The sequence below is a fragment of the Squalius cephalus genome (genome assembly GCF_949319135.1).
Source record: "Squalius cephalus genome assembly, chromosome: 13".
Classification (NCBI taxonomy): Eukaryota; Metazoa; Chordata; class Actinopteri; order Cypriniformes; family Leuciscidae; genus Squalius; species Squalius cephalus.
In genome coordinates this window covers 18,986,412-19,012,557 of record NC_137134.1, presented here as the reverse complement: position 1 = coordinate 19,012,557, position 26,146 = coordinate 18,986,412, and the positions used below count along the sequence as shown (strand labels likewise).

The window sequence follows — 26,146 nt, the reverse complement described above, 5'->3', positions numbered from 1 at the left end:
AGATGGTGTTTAAACATGAGATATAATTCATTTTGGGTAACTATATCAAATGGCCAATCTGGTAACGCTTAAGATAATACTGCGCAAGTACACATAATTTACAGCATACCATTTGGTAATTATAGAGTGTGTACATGTAATTATAGGGGAACAATTTATAATATTTGGTGAATAAAGGAGTAACAACCATAAAAAATATAAATAAAATGCAGTATTTCATAACTAAGCTACCCAACTAAGGGCTAATTATTTTAATATTACATGGTATGTAGCTTATGACCTATTATGCTAAAAAACATGGAAAATTACAAATAATTTATGCAGTAATTCATGATTACAGCCCGGAAAGTACTGCGTAAGTACACCGAATTTACAGCGTACCTTTCTGTAATTATTGTACATACTTTATAAGTACACGTGTAATTATAAGGGAACAATTTATAATATTTATAATATTAATTTATAATATTTGGGGTAAAGGACTTATTACTCTGCAATACCTATGACTGTAAAAATAAATAAATTCAGATTTTGTTTGCAATAAATGTAAAGTAACACATTGCTAACTATTTTGTATTTAAGGCAAGCATAATCTCCCAAATGGCCATTATGGCCAAGGTAGCAAACAATAGATGTCATTGACACCAGATGACAGGAACATTAATAAAACGACCTCAATTTATAGAATGGGTAAGGGAGGAATTGTGTGAGATGGCCATTGAACACAGGACACATGAGGTAATGAAAAAGTACTTTAATTTAAAAAGTCAAACAAATGCTATTGACAAAAAAATGAGCTGTGCGACAGAAAAAAGGTTTTGTAAACAAGTGCAAACAAAAATTAAAAGTGCAAACAAAGTAAACGAGTGCAAACAAAAAACTAAATAAGTCCAAAAAAATTAAACAAGTCCAAAAAAGTAAACAAGTCTAAAGTGCTGTGTGCAAAAGAGCACAAGTGGCTGGATCATGGCACAGGGTTGGGGCGACTACTCAACGCCTGCACCAGCTGACTGAGCGTGCCGAGGAAGGCCTGATTGAAGCTTGCAGACTGCTCCATGTGTTGGCGAGTTAGTTCAGCCTCATGCCGCCTTGCCTCACGTGCATCCTCCAGCATAAGTTCGAAGCGCCGGTCACGGCGTTCCTCCATCCTCTCCAACCACTCCTGCTGCTTCTCATCAGCTGCCTGCATCTCAACCAGGGCCGCATGAACATCCTGTTGCCCCCTTTTCCTCTTGCCTGGAATGCAAAAGAGACAGGAATGTTGGTTTGTTTAGCGAAGCATTTTGATCCTTGTGATTTGAGCCAACCAATATTATGGGGAGATATCTACAGTACTACAATACAATGTCTAAATTGGACATGTATATATTAACATATGACGATAATGAACTCATGATACAATATTGCGATACTCCACGACATATGATAAAAGGTAAAAAAAAAAAAAAATTATTGTCGATTAAAATGAAAACTTGGATATTACATTGTGGGTTTAAATGGACAGGCTTGGACTTGGTGCTTGTAACCCAAGGACAATGGTGACACCAGAATAAAAATATTCATGATTCTGAAGCTGAAAATACTGAATTATTTTAGACGAATATTCTTAACGTTCTGGTAATAAGACATTTGCCATTATGAGGACCCACAAATATTCCCCCATTGCATTAGTATACATCATAAGCAACATTATATAGTAATTTAATGTAGTACTGACACTCTGAAAACATGAATTTTTTCTCACACAGTAATTTTTATTTTGGGAGAACTATCCATGATACATATTGTTAACATCCACAATACGTATTGTTGCGCTTTTGTATTGCGAAATATATTATGGCACGATATATTGTTACACCTCTAGTATATATTATTACAGTATTATACATTTCTTTTCACTCTGGTGTTCATGTCTTACCGATTGTAATACGCCGAGGTTCACTCGAAGTTGATGGAGCAGATTCTGGTGGTGGTGTCGGGGTTGATGTCCTGGCAGGCGAACTTGAGCTTTCAAGGGTGGAAATCTCATCAAGTGCCTCCATTTCCTCCTGACAGCTAGGATGCTCAACTGAAAATTTACAAAAGTCACGTTAATAACACAAACGGCAACAATGCGGTTGAGATAAATACAGAACATACAACGTAGTAGGACTGAGTGGGTAGCCAAACAAAGCATTTTTACTTTGTATAATGTACATAAGTATTTTTTTTTCAAGTATCTATAATTTTATAAGAGTAACTTTTATTGCACTACATTCCAAAGCATAATATTGTACTTTTTACCCCACAACATTACTGTACTGTTTAAGCCTATTGAATGTGGACATTTTCACCTTGCTCTGATATTTCATAATAATTTTCAGACGGAGTTCTTACTCTTTCCTTAAGCTATATCATTGGACCCATCTCTCTTTAATATATATTTAGTAGAATATGTTTAGTAATAAAACAGTTGTATTTTATTAGGGTATCTGTAGGCTACAAGTAACGTTACTGGACATGTACTCCGTCCACCACAGGCTAATAAACTAACGTTAGCGTTTTGCTAGCTTGCAAATGATCGGTTGATACCACACTGGCTGGCTGACAGACAAACAACAGACTTGCACAAAAGTTGTGCATTGAACGTAAGCTTTCCCGTGGTCGATGTATACTAACGTTATATTTCACAATTACATAACTTACCGGGAGGCTCCATCATCGACTCCAGCAACGAGGTAGCCGTATCGATGCCTCCTTCTCGTCCCAAACTCGCCGGTCTGTACCCGTAGATGGCGTCCATCATTTCTAGCCACTTCCAATTTTTTCTGTGAACACCACTCCGGCTGTTGTGGTCTTTCACCTTACGATAGTCACTCCGCAGTTTCTTGCATTTAATGCGGCACTGCTCGGACGTCCGCTGGTAACCCTCGACAGCCATCCTCTCAGAAACATGCTGAAAAACCTTTTCGTTTCTCACCATGCCATCGAGTTCCCTTTGCACCCTTTCTTCACCGATGATACCCAAGAAGGTCTGCACCTCCTGGGTCGACCACGGTAAAGTTATGCTGCGCGGCGACATTGTTGCGATGTTGTTGTAATTTAAAAATGGCGCCTCGTGTGTTGTGTCTTTCCCCTTGCGGCACGCGCAAATGACGATTCTCTGTCAACCAATCAACGTTCTGCAGTGAGTCTAGCTCCACCCTTTAGTACCGTTCCACTGTGCTAGGTACCCCAACGGAAGGGTACCCAAAAAGTGGTACGGTACGGTTCGGCTTTTTGGTACCATTCTCAACTTTTGGCAGTGGAAACGCAAATAAAAGGGTACCGACCCGACCCGTACCGTACCGTACCACTCGGTGGAAACGCGCCATTAGACTCATAACACAAACAGCTGACTCGCCGAACCAGCTGGTGAATACTGGTGGTGTTGATTGACAAAACTACAGTAACTTAAAGACACGATTAATTACATGATCATACACCCATTGTATTCAAACAAATGTTGAAATTACCTTTGATGGTAATTTGCACAGACGTGTAGCCTACTGTGAAGGTTGCTTATCTCATCTGCGGTTAGGGCATCCAATTGCACAACAACTATCTGGCATCGCCACGTTGCCTGAACCCTCAGCAGAGATGGTTTCCACCACGCCTGAACCTGAGCCCTCAGCAGAGATGGTTTCCACCACGCCTGAACCTGAGCCCTCAGCAGAGATGGTTTCCACCACGCCTGAACCTGAGCCCTCAGCAGAGAGGGCCGCTACCACGCTGTCTGTCCCTGAGCCGTTGTCTGTTCCTGTTCCTGAGCCGTTGTCTGTTCCTGTTCCTGAGCGGGTGTCTGTTCCTGAGCCGGTGTATGTTCCTGTTCCTGAGCCGGATCCTGTTCCTGAGCCGATGTCTGTTCCTAAGCTGGTGTATGTTCCTGTCCCTGAGCCGGTTCCTGTTCCTGAGCCGGTGCCTATTCCTGTACTTGAACTATCTGTGCTGCCCCGGCCGCCTGCACAGCCTGCTCCTTCCTGGTCGCCTGCACAGCCTGCTCCTTCCTGGTCACCTGCACAGCCTGCTCCGCCCTGGTCACCTGCACAGCCTGCTCCGCCCTGGTCGCCTGCACAGCCTGCTCCGCCCTGGTCGCCTGCACAGCCTACTCCGCCCTGGTCGCCTGCACAGCCTGCTCCGCTCTGGTCGCCTGCACTGCCTGCTCCGTCCTGGTCGCCTGCACTACCTGATCCGCCCTGGCCTCCCGTCTTGCCGCAGTCTCCAGGTCCTCTTCCACTTCACGGGCCTGGCCCTCCATCCCGCCCCCGGGTCCTCCTCTGCTCCACCACCCTCCTGGACTGTTTTTCTGAGCATCTGGAATCCGCTCCTTAAAGGGGGGACTATGTAACGTCACCAGCTGGAGTGCCCTTGAGAGCCACCAGAGGGCACTCCACACCAGACTCTCATGTTCACTCACAGACTACATCTCCCAACATACTGAGCCTGGACTCATCAGCACTCATTATCACATTCACCTGTATCTCATCTTCTTGTTTAGTTCACCCCATATAAGCCTGGTTCACCCCATCACTCACTGCGAAGTTTTGTATGTTGTTGCACTGCATTCCCGAGCGTTTCCCCTGGTTTCTTGTCTCTTGGTTTTTGGATTTCTTGCCTGTTCCGTGGATTACTCTTTTTGCCTCTGACCCCTGCCTGTTTTTTTTGTTTGTTTTGTTTGTTTGGACGGCCTACCTGTGTTTTGACCTTTTGCCTGTTTATTGGATTACGTGTCTGGATTGCCCCTTCATTAAATCTGCATTTGGATCTCTGCCTTCGTGTCTCCGAGCAGATCGTAACATTTACAATGATTTATTGCTTGTTTTTGTTGAATAATAGAAAAGATAAAGATCTTAAAAATAATCGCATATTAAATCGGAATATTGGTAAAACTAAATCGCAATTAGATTATTTTCCAAAATCGTTCAGCGCCAATTACAATAATAATTAACATAAACAACTTACAGAGCACTGACCTGTACCACCTGACTGCTGCAGATTTATTTCTGCGTTGATAGTGTTGTCGCTCCGAGTATAACATCACAGGTTTCCATCTCTTCCAAATTGCGGTAGTTATGGAGAGTAGTTATTGGTTCAGGAGGAACTGTAAAAGGTGGCTGCTGTTTTGGTTGTGGTGCTCGATCGATTGATGATTGACGTCTGACTAACTCTGCATAGCATGAAATGCGCTGATGACATGTGATGTGCGCGAGCAGGGTGCGCGGAGGGATGAAAATACAAACTTTGACAAGCAGGTTGTTCCTAAAGCAATGATTGGACGACCATTTTATGGTCCTACACCTTCCAAAGATGATATATTTATACATATAAATACATTTATACCACTTAAATTAGTGATTGCTATCAGGATGCGAAAAGACTTTCAATCAGCATAACAAAAAATGTTTCTGTAACAAATCGAATTTAAATACCCAGACCCAAACAAAGAAATCTTCAATCTAAGGGTACGATTACACGACAACGATATGCTTAAAACGGAGAAGTTTTTCCTTTCCTTTGTCAAAATGATCCCCATTCACACGGATCTGCGAAAATGACTAAAAACCCTGTATACTGCTGCCAGGCCATTAGATGGCAATAAAACACTATAGACTGAACACGTAATACGCATGTGCATGACGTCATCGTCTTCAGAGATTCGCGTTTTTGTTGTTTACATTGAGACCGTTTTCAAAAACTTGCACTTTGAAACCCGTTTTCAAAAGTTTGCATTTTCAGGCACCCAAAACGCTGTTGTCGTGTAAATGAACGGCCAAAACACATACAAAGTTTTACGTTTTTAGTTGAAAACGGTTTTGTGTAAAACAGCCCCAAAGTTGTAAATTACAGAAGACCTTTTGGTTGAACAGGATCCCATGACCCAAGGGTCATGCCTCGTCAGGAATAGGAAAGCATTCTCCACAGAGACCTTGTGAGAGCCACACACCTTTAACAGCAGAACAGAATTAAATTATTTCAATCTTTCTCATAATATAAGTGACTGTTGTGAAATTGAGAGACATTTAAAATGATACCAAACATGAAAGAATTAAAATCATGAAATCTCAAGGTTCTGACATCCAGAGTCTTCTTTCAGTGACTTACTTTCATATGTGAAAATATGTGACCTAATTTCACACGGCTTTCTTTGGGGTCTTTTCTTCAGATTAGCAGGTTTATTGTTTTGTTGCATGGCGTCTTCTTTGTAAGAGCTCTTGTGTTCAGTCTTATCAGAAAATGGCTTACAAGGGGGGTTACTGTCAAGTGTTTGTTTAACTGTGCGTTTCCCCACACTTGAAAGAGATAGGTTCAGAAACAGATTTGGACCAGCAAGTTGGCTCCAGGATCTCCAAAAGCAATTGACTTGAGTTTGTATCTCTCGCAGCCTTTTATAGGAGTAGCTATCAAAGTCGAATGTCTTGTAGTCCCCTGTCTGTGTGGCTCGACCAAGCAGTAGTTTATTTGGTGTGACATTGTATGCAGCCCTCCTGGCTCTGAACTCTTGCATCAATGGGACGTTCGTTTGCAAGATTGGCTGCTAGCTGAAGTGCTGTTAAGAACTCGCTGAAAGTGAGGTCTGACCCTTTTCCAAGACTCTGGAGAGCTCTCTTTGTAATACGCACTGCAACTTCCGCAGCTCCATTTCGATGTGGTGAATCAACAGGATGCACTTTCCAGGCAAACAGTGTTCCATTCTTCACGGCATACTCCTCCACAGTTGCTTTATCTTGACTTTCCAGGAAAGCATACAGATCTTTCAGTATGGGTTTTGCACCAATGAAATTGGTTCCTGGGTCTGACCAGACCTTTTGGGGGTGACCTCTGACTGCAGTAAACCTCTGGTATGCCAATAAGAAGCTCTCTGTAGATAGCCAGCTGTTGGCCAGCTCTGCATGAATAGCTCTACTTGCCATACAGCAGAAGACAACTCCCCAAACTTTCATTGACGCTCTTCTCTTAACATCGTCCTTTACTTGGTAGGGTCCGAAAAGATCAATGGCGGTGAACTCAAATGGTGCAGCAGGTCTCATTCTCTCTTCAGGTAAGTTACCCATCACTTGTTGACATGCTCTGGCTTTTGTTTTTTTGCAAGAGACGCATCGGTCAACGACCTTTTGAGCGACTCTTCTTCCTCTCAAAACCCATGCTTTCCTTCATCCTCAGCAAGGTGCCCGCCACTCCATCATGCCCCTCATCATGAGCTTCACGGGCCAACAAGGTTGCGATCCAGGCATCAAAAGGCAAGAGGGGAACAGTTTTGAGGTCCTCATGAAAGCCTTGAACTCTACCACCACACACCAAAAGTCCAGTTGCCATTGTCTCTGTAGACAACCAGTCGATCTATTATGGTGTTTGAGAAGATTACACCTTTTTGCACTGCTAGGCAGAGGTCCCTGAATGCATCTCCTCTTTCTTGGAGAGTGATAATACCAGCTGATGATACCGCCTCCACCTTTAGTTTATCCATTGTCTTGACTTGAAGGAACTTCTTTGCAGCTCTCCAGACCAATGCCACTGTCTTGATCAGCCGTGTTAAGGACCGTACACACCGGGACGAATATCGGCGCGCGTTATTCGCCAGCGTTTTTCAACGCGTTTTTTGTGTTCACACCCAAGCGATTTTCACTGACGATGAGTCGAGTGAACATGCAAATTCATTCCCTGACATTAGATGGTGCTTAATGTAAAACAGAAATACCCCGGTACACAAGGTGGCGCTGCGCAACTTTACACTTCTGACACTTGCTTGTCACTCAGAAGAGGAGAGCAAGTATTTACGCGCTTGTCAAAATCATACAAAGAAAACATGGATATTTCAAGCACCAGTAGCTCCAGCGATGAAGAAATTATTGATCTGTTGAATGAGGAAAGACGCCGGAAAAGACGCAGATATTGGATACATCCCATAGTTATGAGAAGAGAAGAACATGGGGAGTTTTAACGACTGGTACAAGAGCTGAAAATGTATCATGAGCGTTTTCGGGGGTATTTTAGAATGTCCGTCAGTGAGTTCGAAAATTTACTTCAACAACTGGCTCCCTCGCTGACAAAAGAACAGACACACTACCGTAAACCAATCGACCCAGAACAGCGTTTGGCCGTGTGTTTACAGTGAGTTTGTTTACATTGTTATTCACTTCAATGAATGTTGTAAAAACATAAGTGAAGCGTTGTTAAAAACTAGTATTTGTCTATTTCTATTTCAGTTTTCTAAGCACTGGGGACTCGTACCGCACTATTGCGTCCAGCTTTCGACTTGGTGTGTCAGCTGTGGCTTCGATAGTGAGTGAAACCTGTGATGCATTGTGGCATTGCCTCAGAGATGAACATTTGCCAGTGCCTACTGAAGAGATGTGGAGGAGTACAGCCAGGAGGTTCCATGAAAGATGGAATTTCCCTAACTGCTTGGGAGCCATGGATGGGAAACACATATACATCCAGGCCCCTGCAAACTCTGGTTCTCTCTACTTTAATTATAAAGGTACGTTCTCCGTTGTATTGCTGGCCTTAGTTGATGCAGATTACCGCTTCCTGGTGGTTGATGTGGGGAGCTATGGCAGCAACAGTGATGGAGGCATCTTTGCCAATTCTGTGCTGGCAAAGGCACTCAGAGATGGAACTCTGAATGTTCCCCCACCAAGTGAACTTCCAGGTGCTCCTGAGCTGGGAAAAGTTAACCATGTCATTCTGGCGGATGAAGCTTTTCCGCTGAAACCATATCTCCTCCGGCCATACCCTGGACACCGCCTCCCCGCAGAGAAGATCATTTTCAGTTATCGTTTGTCTCGGGCACGGCGCATCTCTGAAAATGTATTTGGCATCCTCAGTCAACGCGTCTGGGTTTTCCAAAGAACTTTACAGGTTCAACCAAGTGTTGTTGACAAAGTTGTCAAAGCTGCTTGTGCATTGTGCAATTATTTGCGCCCGAACGGAAATGACCAGAATCATGCCACAGAGGATGACCATGATTGTGAGCAAACACTACAAGGCTTTGAACATTGTAGGGGGCAGCGGGCATCTGGGGAGGCACATAATGTCCGAGAACTGTACAAAGAGTACTTCATCTCACCAGCAGGAGAAGTTGCTTGGCAGTATGACCATGTGAACCATGGTCTGGGGAACAGATAAAATCAAACTGTAAATTTGTGCCATGTTCATGACATTTCCCATTGTGAAAACCGCTAGTGTATGTGTATATATACAATTTCTGTGAACTTGAATACACTATCAAATCTATTGCATCTGATTCTTCATTAATTAATATGCCAGCACTCACCACAGCAAATTAAATATTTTTTCATATAACATGTTCTATCAAAGTTAAAGCATAGTTTTTTGCAAAATGTAAAGTATTTTGTCACTTCAACATATACTTATTTACAGCTAAATTTAAGTTGTGATTTTGAAAATGTGTATTTTTAATAAACATTTTTACAAGCATTTTCTTTAAAATGTTCTCATTCCCTGCACAATGCTGTGCCCAAAATGGTTATGTTCCTGTAGATTGATAACTGTTGCCTATAAATGCAGTGACTCCGTAATTAGGCACATAGCTATTTCAATAAGAGGTCAAGAATACTTATGTACAAATATATGCCAAATCCCAAAATATGTTATATTATTTTCAAGTAAAAGTCACTTATGCACAATTTCTTTTGGAAAAATGAAACATTTTTTTTAATGAACTACAAGTTGCAATAACAATCACAAACATAAAGTATAAAAGGGAGTCAGAAAAGGTAGTGCAAATAAGTAACAATGACTGTAGTGCAAGTGAACGTCTCAGTTACGTATGTAACCCTCGTTCCCTGAGTAGGGAACGGAGACGTTGCGTCGGATGACGACGAATGGGGTTTCGCTTAGAAAGCCTGTCATCTTCGAGTATATAAAACGAGCCAATGGCAATGAAATGCCATGGGTCTGCGGAATTTGCATAGCGTATCTCCGCCCCACGCCGGGGGTATATAAGGAAGTACGCCGGCAACATGCAGATATGTCTTCGCTGAGGAGCCGAGACTGAACTCAGGCGTTCCCAGCGGTACAGCGGAAGTGGCAGGGAGACGTAACGTCTCCGTTCCCTACTCAGGGAACGAGGGTTACATACGTAACCGAGACGTTCCCTTTCGTGGTCACTCCGAGTTACGTCGGATGACGACGAATGGGGTCCCCAGTCTAATCACGCCACCTCGGCTGTCTTCCAGTGCCCTGCGTAAGTCTGAGCTCCCTGTCGTGAGACTAGCACGGACGAAGGAGTCTTACTTAACACAGGAATACCAAGGTACACTGGGAAGCATATCTCAGAGGAAATATGCAATTATGCCCAGCCCTAAGGGGGGGACTTGGAATACACATATGACCCAGAGGGGCTGCATAAGGAGTATCACTGGGGTGTCCAGCCGCAGGTGGAATATTTCAACCCCAGGGGTGGCAAGGTGGCTTGCCGAGGGAAAGACACATGCTCAGAGAGGCTTACAGTGGAAATACACATGTGGGGGTCGCCCAGAGGGGGAACCATGCACATGGAGGCACCTAGTCAAGCGCGAAAGCTTTCGGTGACATAACTCTGGCGTTGACGTCGACAGTGCTGGAGGAGACTCAGGGCTTATTAGGCTCACCTGAGGAAAATAATCGCACATATCCCGTCCGTGGAGAGGAATGGTGAGCAAGCGAAGACACCTGAGCAGAATCTAGTACCGGCTAGTTGAAGCGAGTACATGAGAAGAAACTGGCTCCACTCAGAGATTATAGAATCTCGTGAATGTGTTGGGTGTCGCCCAGCCTACAGCTCTACAATGTCTGTTAGCGAGGCGCCATGCGCTAAAGCCCAAGAGGATGCCACACTCCGAGTGGAGCCGTCACACCAAGGGGGCATGGTCGACCTTGCTGCTGGTATGCCAAAGCAATGGCGTCCACTATCCAGTGGGACAACCTTTGCTTGGAGAGAGCCTTTCCCTTCAGCTTCCCACCATAACAGACAAAGAGCTGGTCTGAGGTCCTGAAACACCGCGTTCTGTCTACGTAAGCACGGAGGGTACGTACTGGACAGAGCAGTGCCAAGGCTGGGTCTGCCTCCTCCAAAGGCAGCGCTTGCAGGTTCACTACCTGGTCTCGAAAGGGAGTGGTAGGAACCTTGGGCACATATCTAGGCCGGGGTCTCAGGATCACGTGAGAGTTAGCTGGCCTGAATTCCAGGCACGCTTCGTCAACCGAAAATGCCTGCAGGTCCCCTACCCTCTTGATGGAGGCCAATGCAACCAGGAGCACTGTCTTAATTGATAGAAACTTAAGCTCCACTGATTGCAGAGACTCAAAGGGAGCACTCTGCAGGGCAGTTAGAACCACTGAGAGGTCCCAAGAGGGTACGAGGGGAGGAGGAAGATTCATTCTCCTCGCTTTCCGAGAGACTTACCATCGACTGCGTTGTGATGTGCGGCAATGGTGGCAACATACACTTTCTGGGTGGAGGGAGACAGCCTTCGCTCCAACCCTTCTTGCAGGAAGGAAAGCACGACACTGATCGGACATTTTGTGGGTTCTTGATGTTTAGAAGAACACCAGCTGACGAAGAGGTACCACTTCAACGCATAGGCATGTCTCATGGACGATGCTCTAGCGCAGGGGTCACCAAACTAAGGCCCGCAGGCCGACTCAGGCCCTCCACCCCCCTTTGACTGGCCCCACAGCCCCTCTGCCCCCCACTACTTGAACCGGCCCTATGAGGCAATCCCCAAAAGTCGTCATGGATGGTACGTCATGGTACGGGCGTCACAGTTTGGTGCATACATTTACACGGAGAATACACGGTATAAAAATAAATAAAACTTGCGTGCAATTTAATTAATGTAATGCGGAACTACTGTTAGATACGCAGATTCTTAGGGACACCTAATCCGCCTTAGCTCTGAAGCTCTGAAGCAGGCTGCGGTGTAAAGATTGCAATGCTGGAATATGTTGAGAGAGAGGTGTGGGCGCGATCGAAAAGTCGTAAAGTGTTTACTTATATTTGTGTGTGTGTGTGTGTGTGTGTGTGTGTGTGTGTGTGTGTGGCGCGGCCGCGATCGAACAGTGGAAATATAAAAACATACTCCGTCATTTAGTTTATGCAGGACATCATTCAAACTTCAAAGTGTTTAAGTTACTGTTAATTACATTTTTAAGGAAAACAAATATATTAATCTGAAATGTAGCAGATTAATTTTCAATTAATTCAGGTACAATTACCAAACATATCAAGGTATTTTTATTAATTGAATTAATGAACTAATTATATAAAAATATTGTCAGTGCACTACAAATAAACTGGTTCTATGCCTTTTCTTTATTAATAAAACTTATTTAAAAAAAAAAATACAAGGCTTAAGACATTTATTTTTCTTTTGGTGGTCCAGCCTGAGACATGCACAAGCCTTCTGCATTTTTGTTTTGCTTTTCCCTTCATTGTACCCAACCGTGATGTCTGAACCGAGGTATGAACCGAACCGTGACTTCTGTGTACCGTTCCACCCCTAAAAGAGAGTGCAGAGTTTTCAAAGAACAGTGGACCAACAATTATTTGTGAAGAATAACTTTAAATAAAACAAAGTGTGAAGACTCGATTACAACTTTTGCAAACCACTAGTAAAGATAAACAAATATGTGCCAGGAATCAAGTGTTGATATACAGATGTGGCCTTTAAAAACGCGCGTTTTCTCCCGCGGCATTTGGCAATTCGTCTCGCACAGTCTCGCAGAATTCTGCAAGTGCTTTCGGGGGCGCTACTTACAAATTCCCTCAATGTGTTTCATTTCACAGAATATCCACCAGGTGGCGCATAAAAAACAACTTTACATTCGATTTTTTTATTTTACTTCACATTATGTCATGATTGTGAGAAAAACATCCACAATAAAATATAAATTTTAAATAGTAATAGACACAAATATTTACAGTACTGTATTATACAGACATTTGAAAATATTTGTAAATTCAAAAGGTTCATCAAAGTGGTCTTAAGACAAGAAGGGGTATTGGACAACGTTTATGAATTTTTATATATGCTTTGTCATTGCTGTGGTTTCCAGGAGATGAGTGCATGCAGAATATTTAACATTGCTTTTATTAAAACAGCAAAGTGACGTTCTTGCCAGCGCATAACTTTTTTTGTACAACTATTAAGATGATTGTGCGTGCAATGCGCATTTAAGTGCAACAGAGAATTTAGTGTGAGCATAATACACTCTGACTCTGCCTCTAAAAACCCAGCAGTATTTTTATTTATTTTATACACAAAATCATCCTAACATAATGAAAGGCTTAAATAATGCGACTTACCCAGATTCTTAATTCCTGCAGATATTTCTTATGTGATTGTTCTTGTGAGGTAATGTTGCAGCACAACGCGTTGCATTTATATTTTGGGCGCATCTGATTGCCATTACATTATTAATAAATATTTTAATTGAACTATTTTTCCACGTTAGTCTCAGAATGTCCGGGGTTGGTTTGAGGTCTTGCCGACAGTTTGTAAATCTTTTAAATATTCATAGGCCTATTCACAAAATCCATATAAAGGGTGATCAACAGTCATGACTTCTAAAATAAAATAAAAAAGACCAGATAAGAGGTATCTGATTGACAGTTTGACAGATGTTGTTTTAAAAATTAATTACATCATTATGGGGAAGTGGTATTAAATATTTGGTAAAACATAATTACTAACCTACAATTATTTTAATTACGCATTTTGTTCAGTTTTGTTTTTACAAAATGTTCCCTGTTTTTTATATAATTAATTTAACCTGAGATGTGCGATATATCGCCTTTTGATAATTCTTTGTGTTGTCGAATTTTGACACAGTTTCATTGTTTGTTCATAATAATTTGATTCATAATTATGTCATTTTTTTCTAAAAGTAGCAATATTTTAAAGAGATAAAAAAGACAGAGAAATGACAGAGAAATTACGTTAGTCTGGTCACATATATGGCCAGATCAATGAATCTATTGCAGAAATACAAGACAAAGTGAATGAGAAAATTAGAAGTATGCAAAAGAGCACAGTTCAGATATTGTTAACTATTGAAGCGGGTTTTATACACGTTTCTGCTTTTTTTTAAATGACAATTTAAAATTGTATTCGCCAACACATCAACACGTTTTGTGATTGATTTACGGATTTATTACAGAAACTTGTCAGAAGCAAAGATATTGTACTAGCATAAGCGTCGATTTCGGTGGGGACGGTGCGGTGTACCCACCAGATTTCGTAATGAGTCATTTTGTACCCACCACTTTTAACTTAAAGTCCATAATAATTTGACTTTTGGTTCGATTTTTTTGACCGTTTTCAGTGGTTATGAGGAGCAATATGAGAGAGAAATTTGGCAATCATTGTCTGACCCATTATAATATTCATTTTATTTTATTTTTCGTGTTCGCATTTATGAGGGAAAAAACAACGTGTCAGTTCTCGGGTTACGGACGAGCGCTCTGAAAAGACTGCTTTAAAACTTTCACAGAGACCTCAAACAGAACAGCTGCCTTTCTTTAAATTGAATTTCGTTTTGTATTAATTATATCTTAATTTTAATCAATGTTTCATGAACCAATTGCCTGGATTTATAAGAAGTAGCCTAAATATAGCAGACAATCACGACATTGGAGGCGCCGGCCAGTGAACTGGAGTTCGTCTCATAAATTAACCGAAACTCGGCGTATAATGCACATTGCCGGTGGAAGGGTACTCAAACCTGCCTCGTCCCGTCCAGGAGCCACACGTGGAGGTTCCAAAGATCGGGACGAGGGTGCCAAAGGGTGTGCCGTCCCTGAGAAAGAAGGTCCTTCCTCAGAGGAATTGGCCAGGGAGGTGCTGTCGCGAGGAGTACTAATTCTGAGAACCAGGTCCGATTGTGCCAATACGGGGCAACCAAAATGACCTGCTCCTCGTTCTCCCTGATCTTGCGCAAAGTCTGCGCAAGGAGGCTCACTGGGGGAAACGTATACTTGCGTAGGCCCCGCGGCCAGCTGTGCGCCAGTGCATCCGTTCCGAGCGTGCCCTCGGTCAGGGAATAATACAGGTCGCAGTGGGACGAGTCGTGGGAGGCAAACAGGTCTACCTGTTCGTCGCCGAACTGATCCCAAATCAGCTGGACCGACTGGGGATGGAGTCTCCATTCTCCAGCGAGAGGCCGAAGCCGAGACAGCTCGTCGGCTGCCTGGTTCAGGTCTCCCGGGATATAAATGGCTCGAAGCAACCTCAGATGCTTCTGACTCCATTTGAGGAGGTGGCGAGCGAGTTGCGACATAAGGCGGGAGCGTAGACCACCTTTATGGTTGATGTACGCTACTGTCGCGGTATTGTCTGATCGGACTAGTACGTGCTCACCCTTGAGCAGCGCACGGAAGCAGTGCAGTGCGAGACGTACAGCCAGCAACTCGAGGCAATTGACATGCCAAAGGCGCTGGGGTCCTGTCCAGGAGCCCGCGGCAGCATGTCCATTGCACATGGCACCCCAGCCCATGGTGGAGGCATCCGTTGATACAACAACATGCCGGGAAACTCGTTCTAAGGGCACTCCGGCACGTAGAAAACTGAGGTTCGTCCACGGGGTGAAGGTCTGACGGCAGGCTGGAGTCACTGGGACTTGGAGCATGCCGTGTTGCCATGCCCACCTCGGGACTCGATCGCGAAGCCAAAGCTGAAGCGGTCTCATATGAAGCAATCCGAGCGGCGTTACTGCGGCTGCGGATGCCATATGCTCCAGGAGCCTCTGAAATAGTTTCAGTGAAACCGCACTCTTGTCCTCGATTTGGTGAAGACAAGTCAGTAGTGACTGCGCGCGCTCGCTCGTAAGCTGCGCGCACATGGCGACCGAGTCGATCTCCATACCGAGAAAAGAGATCCTCTGCACGGGGCAGAGTTTGCTCTTCTCCCAGTTGACCCGAAGGCCCAGACGAGCTAGGTGCCGGAGCACAAGATCCCTGTGTTCGCAAACCTGGTCTCGAGAGTGAGCTAGAATCAGCCAGTCATCGAGATAGTTCAGGATGCGAACCCCGTGTTCCCGGAGAGGAACAAGGGCTGCCTCGACGACCTTCATGAAGACGCAAGGAGACAGGGCTAGCCCGAATGGGAGAACCGCGTACTGGTATGCCCGCCCCTCGAAAGCAAACCGAAGAAGCGGTCTGTGTCGAGGTAAAATGGAGACATGGAAGTAGGCGTCCTTCAGGTCGATCGCTGCAAACCAAACCTGAGGCCGCACGCACTGGAGGATGCGTTTGGCCGTAAGCATCTTGAACGGCAGCCTGTGAAGGGAGCGGTTCAAGACGCGCAGATCGAGGATTGGCCGTAACCCACCGGATTTCTTCAGTACAATGAAGTAAGGGCTGTAGAAGCCGGACTTCATTTCGGCTGGAGGGACAATCTCGATCGCACCCTTCGCCAGTAGGGTGTCGACCTCCGCTCTCATGACAGGGGCATTGCCACCGACCATAGTGAAGCGGACTCCCCTGAAGTGGGGAGGAGACCGCGTGAACTGAATCGCGTAGCCGAGCCTGATGGTTCTCGCGACCCAGCGGGCCAGTCTGGGAAGCTCTAGCCAGGCCTCCAGAAACTGCACCAGCGGGGTCATAGGAACCACAGACGTACCGTCGGTGGGGCAGCGAGGCGGAATGACCGGCCCAGGCGAGGTCATTAGCCGCGTCCTGCCAGAGGAGGCCAGGGGAGGACCAGCGTCCCACGGGGGCGTGCTCTGGCAGGGGTCTGGTGACAGAGGGGGATGAGAGGAGCGTGGCCTGTGGGCGGCGCGTGCTGTCATCCACAGCCTCTTGGGGCTCAGAGAAAGAGCATCAGTTCTTTTTGAATGAGATTCTCCCCCAGCCCTCCACCGGGGGAAGGAGTGGTCCTGCTACCAGCTCCTGAAAGAACTGAGCCCTAACTCTAAGCCGCCCGTCTCAGGAGTGCTGCTTAACCAGGTGTTAGTCGGCTAAGGGGCAGAGACAGGCGGTGCCAGCCTCCAGCGACCTCCTCATGCTCGGGCCGGTGAAGGCTCGAGGGGAGGAGCCGCATGGAGGTGGCGTCGGCGGGAAACAGACTAAGGAGGCCACACGGACGGATGACCGTCAGTGCAGAAGCCTCAGTCCGCTTCTGGAGAGATCGAAGACTGTTGGGCGCAGTCCTCAACCACCCTGCCGACCAAGCTGCCCATCTCAAGAGTGCTGCTTAGACTGGCGTGGCAGTCTAAGGGGCGGAGACTGGCAGCGCCGCCCTCCTGTGACCTCCTCCTGCTCAGGGCCGGTGAAGGCCTGAGGGGAGGAGCCGCATGGAGGTGGCCTTGGCGGGAAGCAAACTAAGGAGACCACACGGATGGATGACCATCAGTGCAGACGGACCTGAGTCTGCTTCTGGTGGCTGTAACCACACCGCCAAAGAGCCCAGCCTGGGACATGGGGGAGCTGAGAAAATGAATTCCCAGACCCCCTCACATCAACCTGGCTAAGCCCATGTCTGGACCACTCTAGTGGACACCACCTGACCCAGGATCACGCAGGTACCGATGTCGCCCGAGAGCGAGGTCAGTAGTGTGCGCGGCGGAACGACCAGGCCGGGCATGGGAGGCTTGGCGTCCCAGCAAGGGGGCGTGGTCGAGTTTCCGCATTCTGTCAGTGTTGGCCAGGGAAGGACCAGCGTTCCACTGCGGCCGGTTCTGACAGAGCTCCAGAGTCAGCACTGCCTCGAAGGCGAAGGCGACACACAGGACTGCATGTCTGTGTCACAATAGTGACAGAGAACATACAAACCAAGATCGCCTCATGATCAAGGGCAGCGAAGGCGGAGGACGCCTGATGCACATCCGGGAAGCCTACAGCGCTCGGGGGGAGGACGCCACTCCAACCGATGCTTTCAGCTGCCCGGGAAAGCATGGCCATTAGCTCTGGATCTGACTCGACTAACGCTGACACTCCCGAGGGAGGCAACGCAGTCGAATCCTCATTTTCAGAGGAATCAAGCCGCCTTATGATGCTGTGAGTGACATCATCTGCTGGAGTCCCGAATGAAAACAATGGGTCCCCGAGAGGAACCAGGCACACACGGAAGCCCCACGGTTTGCGATGTGGAGGGGGGCGTGGCCCGAGGAAAGCTCGTCGGAATTATGCCACACCATAACCCTCAGATCACCCTAGCCACCAGCCAAAGTATCCCTCTCGTTTTTCTTTTTAGAAAGAGATAGATTGGGGTGTGGCAGAGGGGACTCTCACACAGAGATCATTGAGTTTTCTATAAACATCGCAATGATCATGTTCCCGCAATGAAAACATGACTCATCCACGAGCGCTGCCAAGCGTGATTAAGCCCAACACGCAAAACAGCGCTCGCGACCGTTAAACAGATGAGTCACGCGCCCACATCCAGTAATACACGGGCGAACCGTCTTGAAAAAGACGTGCCACGTGCAGCTCTTTTAGAGAGAGGAAAAGCTCAGCAGTGTGCTGAAGCACCCAGGGAGAAACACACTCACTGTCGGCAGATCACTGCACAGATCAGCAGCAGGCAATGCGATCTCGCTGGAACACGCCGTCACACAAACACACTGAAGAGCCGCTCGTCTCGTAGAGTGAAGATGATACAGAATGGCTTGTAGGAGTGAAGAAAACTCTTGGCTCCGAAGCGAAAACATATCTGCATGTTGCCGGCGTACTTCCTTATATACCCCCGGCGTGGGGCTGAGATACGCTATGCAAATTCCGCAGACCCATGGCATTTCATTGCCATTGGCTTGTTTTATATACTCGAAGATGACAGGCTTTCTAAGCGAAACCCCATTCGTCGTCATCCGACGTAACTCGGAGTGACCACGAAAGGGAACTGTAGTGCAAGTAAACAGCAGTGCATGAACACATTCAACTATTTCTTGAATGTAAATAAAAATACAAATAAAATGGCATATATATATATATATATATATATATATATATATGCAAAAAAAAAACAGCAGTGCAAATCAGCAGTGCAAATAAGTCACAATAACAATAGTTCAAGCGAACGATAGTGCAAATAAACATTTATGAAATAGCCATTTGTGATCTGAACTCTTGCTGTACCTTAACAACGACTGTCAGAATCTCATATCTGTTGAAAGAGGAAGTTATGATAGTCATTTATGTCATATGAAACACTGTGTGGTTGTACTGCATTCCTTTTGTCAGTCAAAAGTTATTTCTAAACAAACTCTTACCGGTTCCAGCAATGTGCAGCAGTCAAGACAAACTCATCAGAAATGAGGAATCCACCACAGATATGTTCCCTGTTCTTCTGAAGAGAAACCATGTAATGTCTGGAGTGGGGTTTGGCTTCTGTGCCGTTTACTAAACCCACATTCACATGAGCTGAGAGAGAGAGAGAGCTGTCAGTCAACTTATTCAGCACATATACAAATAAAACATCATAATATACTGTAATATAATCAATCTCACCAGTGAGGTCAGTTGTGGCAGCAGAGAGGCCAGTAGGAGCAGAGAGAAGATGATGGTCATGATGAAGAAGACATTGAGTTATCATGGCAAAACACTGTATAAATATACTGTAAAAGTGGGTGGAGACACTGAGTTGCCCCCAATTCTTTTTTTTTTTTTTTCTTGCAGTATGAGCAACACAGTGATGAAAAGATACCTCACTCATGCAAAGTATTGGTTGGTTAAATTTACAATACATTTAGTTATGTATTCTCTCGTTATTTCATCTGACTCCATAAATGAAAAGGTTTTAATGATATCTGTGGATCATTAATCATCCAAGTCCAAGTCCAAGTCAACTTTATTGTCAATCAAACCATGCAACAGTACATTACGCAGCAGATTGAAATTGCGTTTCTCCCATACTCCAATGTGCAATATTAAAACAAGATTAACACATACTAAGCATAAACTAAACATACGGCTAAACATAAGACACCACTAAACAAGTGCAAATAGATATTCAACAACTAGACAGATCTACATAACATGGCCTACAGTGAGCTTACAGTTATCTTACAGTTACCAGACTATCACAGAGTTTCACAATATAGTCAGGTTAAGGTATTTTACTGTAGTGCAATATAAGGTGCAATATGGCAAAGTGCAAGTAGCAGCATGGAAATAATAAGTTTAGTAAACTTGTTACATTCTTGTGCAAGGAGATATTAGCATATGTGCATATGGGTATTTTGCAACCATTGAGTATGCCTTTTCCACAGTCTCACAGGTCTTTATGTGTATGAGTTGTGGGGGGAAGGGGGGTGTTATAATCCAGTTTTCATGAGTGAGTTAAGCAATTCGATGGCTTGTGGAAAAAAAGCTATTGCTGAATCTGGTAGTCCTGCAACGCATACTTCTGTAGCGCTTGCCAGATGGTAGGAGGGTGAACAGTTTGTGTGTGGGGTGGGTGAAGTCTTTGATAATGTTGGTGGCTCTTTTGTGGCAGCGGGATGGATATATGTCCTGGATGGATGGTTGGGCTGATCTGGTGATCTTCTCAGCTGATATAGACATTTCCTTATATAGACAAACCTTTCACTTGAAAACATGTGCTAACAAAAGAAATTTGCATTCAGAGGTAGCACCTCTTGGGGGTGAGAGACCATTTGTCTTGAGAGACCACCTTCCTTTGTAAGTCAACTATCCATAAACTCTTAAAACCTTATTACCTTGTGTTTTACTTATTCTGAAATGAGACATTGGTACCAGTCGCACTGTGACATTTTAAATGATACCAAACATGAAAATACTCTGTAATAATCATTCACATTAAAATATATATTTTCTTGTGTGATATCAGGTGATCATCTGAGCATGAGAGAGAGGGGGTGAATGGAGAGGGAAAGAGATGTAGATGAAGTTGATTCTGAGGTGAGACTTTCGTTTCGATGGTGCACGAGAGCCAGTTCAAATGGTAAACACCAGAGAGGTCCTTTTGTCCTCTCAGGGTCTGGCCACCCCCGAAACAGACTGTCCGGCATTTCCTAATTTATCAATTCTTACAATACTGTTCTTGTTATTCAGACTAAAGATGGTTTAGACAATAAGAATTAAGCATGTATGCATGTATTTTGGAACTTGAATATTTTACACTTCATTATATAAGGTATGCAGATTGTTACCCTTAAAAAAGCATAATATCATTCCAAAAAGGCTAAGATTTATAGGCGTGATATACAAGAACAATCCGATGCAGAGTTGCAAACAGATTTCTCGTTTGATAATGTCACAATGACTGATTCCTGAAAGATGTAGGCCTAAGTCTTAATCAGCACATACAAATTAATATTCTTACAAAAACTGCTTAACAATATGGCTCTCTAAAATGCTTGATTCTTATTGGCCGACATAATTCTAAGCTGCTGATTATTTTTTCTATAACTGCATGACTAAAGTAGTTCCAGGCAAGGCTTTGTGGCATTACAGTTCCATATCAGTTTAGAAAATTATTTCAGTTATTTCCAAGAGCTTTGTATGCTACTACAGCAAAATAATCAAAAGCTGCAAAATTCACTGAACAAGCAAACAAACATGATAAACAACAGGATAAAATGACAAGCTATTTAATTTTTTTAATGAAATTACCTTTTATTATATAAACAGCACAATGTGTCTTTCTTCAACAAACAGGGATGCACACAGACTTTTTCTCTGTCTCACTTCAGGAGTGGACGAAGTGGTATGTAGTAAGGAGTAAATATTTTCTCTCTTGTCTTGCTGTGCTTTCTGCTTTGGTTTATTTTTTCTCTTTTTGTTTTTGGACTGCATGCTCAACATGTACTCCCTCCCCTTGGTGTCACTTTTTAATGCACAGGTTTTTACCAACACAAGGATCAACTGGGGTCCATCTGAACTTAAAAGAAAAATAATGTACTCGTACACAAAATATGCATGGCATGTCATTGACCCTTGAGCTAATGAATCTCGATGTATTATGCTGTAGTTATTCCAGTTTTTGATAAGAGACAAGTAGATATGAGTCATACTCAGAGAAGGACAAACTAAACAACTTCCTTACTTGAGTGAAAGTACAGATACTACTGGTCAAATATTACTCTGTTAAAAGTAAGAGTTGCAAAGACCAATTTTCACTTAAGTAAAAGTACAGAAGTACTAATTTTTAAAAGTACTTAAGTATCAAAAGTAAAAAGAAAATATCAATGCATTGTTTTATTATTGTTGAATTGTTGTATGTAATACTTACAGTACCTTATCAGATGCAACCTAGTGAATACACCTACCAGTTATTAGTAGGCTATCTGTGGAATTAAGAGCTTTTAGAATGTTATAAAACCTATAGAAATTAAACAACTGAATTGGAAAAAAAACATCTTTTTTTTTTTTTTTTTTTTAACACTCCTACCACCCCAACAAAAGAAGTGTAGTGGAGTAAAAAGTACAATTGTCTTTCAAATGTAGTGAAGTTAAAGTAAAAAGTTTCCAGAAAAAAACAATACTCAAGTAAAGTACAGATACTCAAAAAGTGTACTCTAAAACCTACCCAATCGGTTCAACGACAGATTATTGGTCGTTTATATAACAGTTTAGCAATACATTTGATTATTCCATTTAACTCTTTACTTTATATTTTACTCTTTCATTAGGAATCTATGCACTCAGAGAGTCTCGCGCCGGCCGTTCTTTTACACGGATCTCACGATCACAAACTCGCCAGTCTAAAAGCAGTCTCTAAAGCAGTTTAACAATGCCGCACATGCTTGCTTTTGTTAAAAAGTACCCATGTAGCCCCATACAGTCGCCCATATAACAACTTAGTTAAAGCCCAAACAATAACCAGAAGTTATGGCTAGTACATTAAGATAATGCCGCTCCAAACCCTGCTATTACCTCAATAGTATTCTTATCTAGCCCCCTATTTGTGACTGCATAACAACTTAGTTAAAGTCAAGCAGTTAGTCAGGAATCTAGAATCCCACCAGATGTGCCCCGCGCTTCATCTAAACTAGAATCTAGTATGTACTTAACCCTGAATGCAGATTTGGGGAAAACATAAGACTTCACTTAATCTACCTCAGAAAATAATTTGAGAGTAATTTAGAATAAAATAAAATGTAACAATTTAATATGTCAGGTAAATGTATCATAACAATTTCATAATAAGTTCAAAGATAATCAGTACAATAACATCAAATGCTCAGAGATAAAGAGTAAAAGATGTACCTGACTCAAGAATTACATGACGCTGAGTGTATGAAAGACACCGATTAAATCGCCCTGAGCCTTGTTTCATTTCTTTAAGTACTCAGACCGAAATAGAAACTTCTTTCACATGGAAACATTTGCTAACACTGGGAATTTGCATTCAGAGTTTACAACTTTTGAGGGCAGGATGCCATTTGCCTGGAGGACCCACCCCTCCTCTGTAAGCAAGATATCTCTAAACTCTTAAAAACTTTATTACATTTTGTTTTACTTCTTTGGGGATGAGACCTTTGTACCAGTCGCACTGAGACATTCCAAATGATACCAAACATGTATAATACTGTATGATTCACATTAAACCATATAGATTTTGGGGTGAATTTCAGGTGATCTCAGCATGAGAGAGAGACAAGATGGGGAAGGGGGAGAATTGTGTCTTAACTCAAGTGTGATCGTGTCTCTGTCACGGTTGGTCAAAAAGTGAAGCGAGGATTCAAGTGCAGGTAAGGATTTTAATAAATAATAAACAAAATCAAACTACAACAAAAACTCCCCGTGGGGGAAAACAAGGCAGGCATAACTCTGGAACATAACAGGGAAAACATAGACAACGATCGACACAGACTGCAAACAAGAGGGAACTAAATAAAGGTAAACTAATCAAAGGGGAACAGGTGAAAGAACTCAAACAATAATCAGATAACAAGGGGGAGGGACCAGACAATGACATGAGCACATGGCCCAAAATAACAAAAACACCCATGTGCAGCACAAGACAGGACAGCATGTGACATTACCCCCTCCCTACGGAGCGGCTACCAGACGCTCCAACAGACCAGGGCGAAACAAGGGGAACAGGTGAAAGAACTCAAACAATAATCAGATAACAAGGGGGAGGGACCAGACAATGACATGAGCACATGGCCCAAAATAACAAAAACACCCATGTGCAGCACAAGACAGGACAGCATGTGACATTACCCCCTCCCTACGGAGCGGCTACCAGACGCTCCAACAGACCAGGGCGAAACAAGGGGAACAGGTGAAAGAACTCAAACAATAATCAGATAACAAGGGGGAGGGACCAGACAATGACATGAGCACATGGCCCAAAATAACAAAAACACCCATGTGCAGCACAAGACAGGACAGCATGTGACAGTCTCGAATAGGGATGTTAATATAGCAAAAGAGTTCAGATGTTAATTTCCTTTGTTTTCTCAGAGAGCTGCCTTCTCTTCCAGTTCTTCCAGTTTTTCCTGTCTCACAGCTCCCTCCTCGACCCCATGGGTCAAATTCAGATGAACCCTTGTGGGGTCACTGTTAGACGTTTGTTGTTGTCTTTGAGATGTAGCTCAAAAATTGACTTTGCAATGTTAGCATCTGTAGAAACTTTCAGAGTTCTGTGCAGGGGCGGATCTAGAAAAATATTTATGGGGTGGCGAGAGGGGGGCAGGAATTTTTGAGGGGTGGCAAAATATGGTAGACGTATATATACTGAATTTAATCACAGTTAAATTGGCCATAACTTTTAATTTGTTGCTGCCAATAGGGATGGGTATCATTCGGTATTACTACTCTTACCGATACTCCTTATCGATCCGGTACTTTAACGGTATTCTTATCGGTTCTTTTTGTTATATTAAAAAATGGGGGAAAAAATTATTTAGAACACAATTAATATTGCTTTATATTTTGAAATGTAAAATAAATATCTATAGCAAAACAAATAAAACATACGTTAGGCAGAAGGGTGCCGGCTTTTGTGTTTTATATTCAGAAGACATAGGACACCAAAAACAAAGTAGGCCTACAAACACATGGTCAAACAAAAAAAAAGTATGCAATTAAACAAATATACAAATTATATATCCAGTGCTTTAATTAGTTCAGGAGTAATATGGGCTAAAAAGACATCTTATAAAGTCAGATTTAAAATAACACTGCATAGTTTATCATAGATAGATTAAAGCTTTTATCATTCAAGAGCTGCGACTGATTTTCTCTTTGCCTTTTGTTGTTTGATTCACATTAAAGGGATACTTCAGGATTTAGCATTAAGCTTTGTATTAGTAGAAAACCTGTAGTATTTTCGAATTACCATGCTTTCCACCCTCATATCCCCCTGAGACAAGAGATTTATGTATTTTTTGTCTGGAAAAAATCCTCCGATGACGCAAAAATCGTCATTTTGCGTCATCGGAGGATTTTCTGGCCAGAGTCTAAAGACTACAGCCAGTAGATGGCGTTGTTCCGCATGTGTTCAACCCGCCCATAGAGGGTTGGATCTCACTCACAGAATGTACACACATAGGCCGCTGTCAGTAGCCTAAAAGAGGCCTAGAAATAGGGTTTCGTTCCACCAAGTGGGGCACTAATTTTTCTTTTGCTCAATATGTTCAACGTTAATAAAAGGTATCCAAGAAAAAAGTTCTCCACGCATTTTCCTGCAGTTAATGAGAAAAGTGTATTTATTGGCGCACTATATTGATTGCGTATTGAGACGTCTAAAACGGTTGAGCTCGATTTTCAACCAATCAGCATCGAAAATGTAAGTAGGTCACAGCCGATATCAAGCCAATATCACTACGCACATGTAAACAGAGGAGGACGTAAGTAGCGCATCTTCATCTGATAGCGGCGATCAAGCTCGATTAAGGTCCTCCCTGGGAAAGGTCCGCAGCCCTTTAATGAAGTCCGATGGGAAAAAATCAAGCAATGTGCGTAGGAATGGCTCAAAACGTCGGACACTACGGAGCTAACGTTAGCTATTGCTAATAAACATGTTGCCCTCCTGGACAAACTGGTCTCTGATGTCCCAACAACTACGGGTTTCACCCGGCCTGAAATCGGCGTTTTATAGGCTAGACAAAAAAAAACGCTTGACTTGTGTGTATGTGCGTGATGGGTAGGTTAAGGGGTCGGGTTAGTGTGTGGGTGTGTGTGTGTGTGTGTGTGAGAGAGAGAGAGAGAGAG

The 26,146-nt window shown here is 43.5% G+C and overlaps 2 protein-coding genes across 2 annotated transcripts in view; one reads left to right on the top strand and one right to left on the bottom strand.

The window, feature by feature from the left end:
* The window catches only part of LOC307169609 (granzyme G-like), a gene marked incomplete at its 3' end in the record, with an annotated part of 198,644 nt that overhangs the window by 56,193 nt on the left and 116,305 nt on the right, over nt 1–26,146 (top strand). The gene's annotated exons all lie outside the window — the stretch shown is intronic.
* LOC307169611 (mast cell protease 2-like) overlaps nt 741–26,146 on the bottom strand; it is a gene marked incomplete at its 5' end in the record, with an annotated part of 34,980 nt that continues 9,574 nt past the window's right edge. The window contains 4 exons of the mRNA XM_079890341.1: nt 741–1,236; nt 1,919–2,068; nt 19,094–19,121; nt 19,228–19,378. Coding sequence (XP_079746467.1) covers nt 1,069–1,236; nt 1,919–2,068; nt 19,094–19,121; nt 19,228–19,378 — 497 coding nt within the window. The 3' untranslated portion in view covers nt 741–1,068. The remainder of the gene's footprint in view (nt 1,237–1,918; nt 2,069–19,093; nt 19,122–19,227; nt 19,379–26,146) is intronic.